This window comes from Quercus suber, unplaced genomic scaffold, assembly GCF_002906115.3.
Source record: "Quercus suber isolate HL8 unplaced genomic scaffold, Cork oak 2.0 scaffold_30, whole genome shotgun sequence".
Lineage (NCBI taxonomy): Eukaryota > Viridiplantae > Streptophyta > Magnoliopsida > Fagales > Fagaceae > Quercus > Quercus suber.
The window spans coordinates 571,051-576,007 of record NW_027069495.1 but is presented as its reverse complement, the minus strand read 5'-3'; the positions used below and the strand labels follow the sequence as shown (position 1 = coordinate 576,007).

At 32.6% G+C, this 4,957-nt stretch overlaps 1 protein-coding gene across 1 annotated transcript; it reads left to right on the top strand.

Annotated features, from left to right (window-relative positions):
* Positions 1–3,039: 3,039 nt before the first annotated feature.
* Positions 3,040–4,553, top strand: LOC112014170 (cyanidin 3-O-galactoside 2''-O-xylosyltransferase FGGT1). The gene has a single exon (XM_024046554.2). It carries the CDS (start codon positions 3,040–3,042, stop codon positions 4,408–4,410), a length of 1,371 nt encoding a protein of 456 aa, XP_023902322.1. The 3' UTR covers positions 4,411–4,553.
* Positions 4,554–4,957: the final 404 nt, after the last annotated feature.

Here is a 4,957-nt window from a genome sequence, read left to right as displayed (position 1 = left end):
ATTGCAAGGAACTAAGGATTACAAGTTAACTTATAAGCACACTAATCAATTGGAGGTGATGGGTTATTCATATTCTGATTTTTCCGGATGTGAAGACACAAGAAAGTCTACTTTAAAATACCACTTACATTATTTTTTACTTACCAATAATCACTCATCACATTAGCAATTTATAAAAAGGTTTGTAACTCTAGCATTTTCCTCATTTTAAAGACCAAATCTAAAACAAAATAGACAAGCTCAAAAAAATTAGTCCAACAACAAAATTACCAATAGTAAAACTAAAAAAAAAAAAAAAAATTAAGTCTAGTCAACCAATGTTACCCAAAACAAACAATCTGACCCTTTAAACAGACAGCAAATAAGCAGCAGCAGAGACAGAAGCGAAAGTCATTGCATACAACCAGCAACAAAGCCGTCCCCCTGACTCTAAGTTTTGGCTCCATCCCTGATTTCCCTCTTTGGACTGGATTTTTATGTAGTTTATAAATACCCCTAGACCATACGTTTAATAGCAAGTAAATTTACACACAATTGAATACTTCTTGATTAGCCTAAAAACTTAAAAAAATAAGAAAATGGTGATTTTTTTTTTTTGGACAAGTCAATAAATAGTGAATTAATTGTTTACTCATATAATTATGATGTTAACATTCCCTCATTGTCTCACATGTGGAACTAGACGGCTAGACTCCCTTACCCAAACTTAAACACTTATGAATATTTCCTACTCTAAATTATCAATTGTTTTAAAAGATTAAGTTGTTAGAAAATTATGAATTTATGAATAAATGGTTAATATATTGGGTGGGTTTTAAGCGAAAACCAAAACCCTCCTCATATAATTAAGGTGGGTTTTTCACTTTACTTTTTGGAAGAGAATATTTTCCTTGATATACTTTGTTTAAAAAAAAAAAATTAATTATGTAATTGCACAAGGGTATAATATAGAAAAAGAATGAGATTTTTAAAAACTAGAGTATACAATAGTTAAAGATAAAAATAAGATGACATGATAATTAAGCTAAAATAAACAGATCGATCTACAATATAACTTTGCTAAAAGAATAGAAATTTATGTAAGTTGTACGTGATATCTATCTAACATTTAAAAACCTTAATTTTCATTTGTAAGTAGAATTATGACTTTGAAAAATGATTTTCTTGTGCATAGCCCCCTCACAGATAAATATAATATAATGAATACGTTATATTAATGTGATTTTTTTTTTTTTTTTTTGGCAATCGAGTACCAGTTAGCATTTACTTGAATGAATTGTTATTTTTCAAAATGACCTCAAATACTATACGAATATGCATGTTTGCAAACATATGCGTAAATGTGCATATGTCAAATGTAAATTAATTTTGCCTTCTGTCAACTCAAATCTTGGTTTTGCCACTGATCACCTCCATTTAAAATGGATTTATTTTATGATTCTAATTAAAATGTTACAAATTTAAAAAAAAAAAATCCAATAACATGTTGTAAACACAAAGTTTCTATTTGGCTAAAGTTTATAAGCTTAGTTTTTAACTTTTGGCTTTTATATATAATTTTTTAGAACCTCATTTTTTCAAAAGTATAAGTATACTTTAGCACACTTTCAATAAAAAAAAAATTCAGCAAAAAACTAAATAAGTTGTTCCCAAATGGACAAAAAATCTCCAGTTTGAAAATCAAACAATTGAAAATGTTTCACAAATATGGATAAATGAGTACAATTCTTTGTTTTTATTCTTTTGCAAAAGAATGATCCCATGATTTAGTCTTCTTAAAAAGTTCTTCATTCCACAATTTGTGTAGATGAAGTCTTGATTCGAACATGAAATCTTCTCTCTACATTGTTTGGAAGATGGATCAAACAATCTTCATAATGAATCTCTAGCTTTTAGCTTGCTAGAGATTTGTTGTTCATCAAGTTCTTTGAAAGATTTCGAGTTCTTGAAATATTCTTTGTATTTGAAGGCTTTTGGGTGGAAGTTTTTGCGGTTTTAGAGGCTTGATTTGTAGAGGGCTTTTTGAAGTTTCTGGAGGTTTTTGAACTTAATTCCCATGAACTTCAAGTTTTAGAAGAAAGATCCCAAAGAATTTTTTTGAATGTCTTTCAAGTGTTCTTGAGATAGAATTTATCCCGATTTAATTTTGATGTCTAGAAAAAATTGATGTAGAATGAAAGGGGTGCCGTCTAGTGGTTTCTTAAGATGAGTTCCACTTTAAATTGATCTCCTTGAGGATATATAGTATATTTTGATTGGCTCAAAATCAAAGAGTCCACTAAGACTTCTTGTTGTTAATATTTATCTCTAATTTTATTCATTTTAATAAAAATAATTATCCACAATTTTTATTAAAAAAAAAATTATTCATCATAGGGCCCAACGACATGTGGCAAATTTTAATTTACCAATCTAATGTCATCTTGGATGATACATGCCAACACTTAATTTATTTAATTTAATGACACATAGTATGTGTTTGGATTAGGCTGAAAGCTATGTCTACGTTTGTTCTGTTGTGTTTTGCCCCCCTTTTTTTTTTGTTTAGCCGCAACATTTGACTAAATCTTTCGTTCACGGATCCCACAAATTCCACTTTTTAGCAATTTTTTCATAAAAATAGGTCCCACAGCACTATTTACACATTTAAAAATTATCATGCTACAGTATTTTCAGTTTTCAGTTTCAGCAAAATAAGTTCTATTCAAACGGACCTATAGATTCGAAATTTGTTATTAAATTTTGTGTTGTGTGATTTTATAATTGGGTGAATAAATTTTTGCCTCCTACACATCATTTAGAATTTCAAATGTCACAACACTCTATAGGAGGCTCTCATATCGTAACAATAGAGGATACTTTACTACTTCTTCTTGATCCGTGCATCAAAAAATATCTTTTGGGTGACAATATCACAATACCGCTCTAAAAATCCGCTCATTTGTTATTTGGTTGTTGCATATTTTAAGAAAGGAATCAAGGGATAGAAATCTATATAAGTTGACTCATGCTCATGTTTATTTTTGTTTTGCAGCAAATATGAGTGACAAAACCTTTCACGTAGTTATGTACCCATGGTTTGCCATGGGCCATCTAATTCCATTCCTCCAAATCTCCAACAATCTTGCTGAGAGAGGCCACAGAATCTCTTTTTTCCTGCCAACCAAAGCTCAAGCTAAGCTAGAACCTCTCAATCTTCACAAAGACCTCATTTCTTTCATCCCAATCAGTGTTCCACATGTAGATGGCCTCCCTCTTTGTACTGAAACAACCACTGATGTTCCTCTCCCAATGCATCCCCTCCTCATGACTGCTATGGACCTTACTGCACCCTTCATTGAAGCTTCTCTTCGTGACCTCAAACCCCATTTTGTATTCTATGATTTCACTCACTGGTTACCAGCACTGGCACGCCGGCTTGGCATTAAGTCGGTACTTCATTGCATCATTAGCCCGGCAACTATAGGGTTTTTGCTAAGTCCAGAAAGACAAAATGAAAAACCCCTTACAGCTGCTGATTATAAGGAACCTCCACCAAGTTTCCCACCTTCATCGATCAAGTTAACTCCTTTTGAAAATCGACATCTAACCTTTGGAGGGGTGAAAGAATTTGGCCAAGGCATAACATTCATGGAACGCCAATTGATGTCTTTCAATGAATCTGATGCGATTAGTTTCAAAAGTTGCACGGAGATGGAAGGGCCTTATTGTGACTATGTTGCAGAACAATTCAAAAAACCTGTTATTCTTGCAGGGCCAACAGTGCCTAAGCCACCAACTATAGCATTAGAAGAGAAATGGGCAAAGTGGTTGGATAGCTTCAAGGCCAAAACTGTGATATTCTGTGCATTTGGAACTGAATGCATTTTAAAGGAAGATCAGTTTCAAGAACTGGTTTTGGGTTTTGAGCTAACAGGCTTGCCTTTTTTGGCTGCACTTAAAAAACCAATGGAGGCTGAAACAATTGACTCTGCATTGCCAGAAGGGTTTGAAGAGAGAGTAAAAGGAAGAGGCGTTGTTCATGCGGATTGGGTTCAGCAGCAATTAATACTGAGGCATCCTTCTGTAGGGTGCTTTGTGACACATTGTGGGTCTGGTTCTTTATCAGAGGCCATGGTGACTGAGTGCCAATTGGTGCTGCTACCACACGCTGGAGATCAAATTATCAATGCAAGGCTGATGAGTGAAGATCTAAAAGTGGGAGTTGAAGTTGAGAAAGGTGAGGAAGATGGGCTATTTACTAGGGAAGGTGTGTGCAAGGCAGTGAAAGCTGTAATGGATGATGATAGTGAAGTGGGGAAAGAGGTGAGAGCCAACCATGCTAAATGGAGAGAGTTCTTGTCCAGCAAAGGTCTTGAAAACTCCTACATTGATAACTTTGTTCAAAAGCTGCACTATCTGCTCAAATGATTTTATGGTATTGTTATTTTGGAAGTTATGTTTATTTTGTTTGAAGTTATTTGGTTTGGTTTAAATCAACATGCAAGACATATGAATGTATGATTTTAAATTTGAGTGACGAGGCTGTGAAGGTAAAGATGACTTGTATTGTACTGGGGCTTCTAATAATGATTATCATTGAAGGATTAATTGCAATTTGTACAATTTAGATAATAATTTAATCTAAAAATTATGTACTGGATTGAATGTGTGATAATTGTTCTTGTATCTATGTTACTAATTAAGAACATAATTCCATGTTTGGGTTTCATTATTTTGCTTACCAAAATACTCTCAAATTCATATGTTTAAAAAGTTTAAATAATAAGGTAAAATATATAAAAGTACTAATTTAAACACTCCTAAATTTTAGATACTTATCCATATCCCTTCAAATTAGGCACTTTCATCTCTCTTTATTCCTTCTAAACGTCAATTCAGTTTTTAAAATCAAACATAAATAAATGCCTCTCTTCTTCAATTTTATTTTATTTTTTTAAAATCTCTTTCTTTTTTC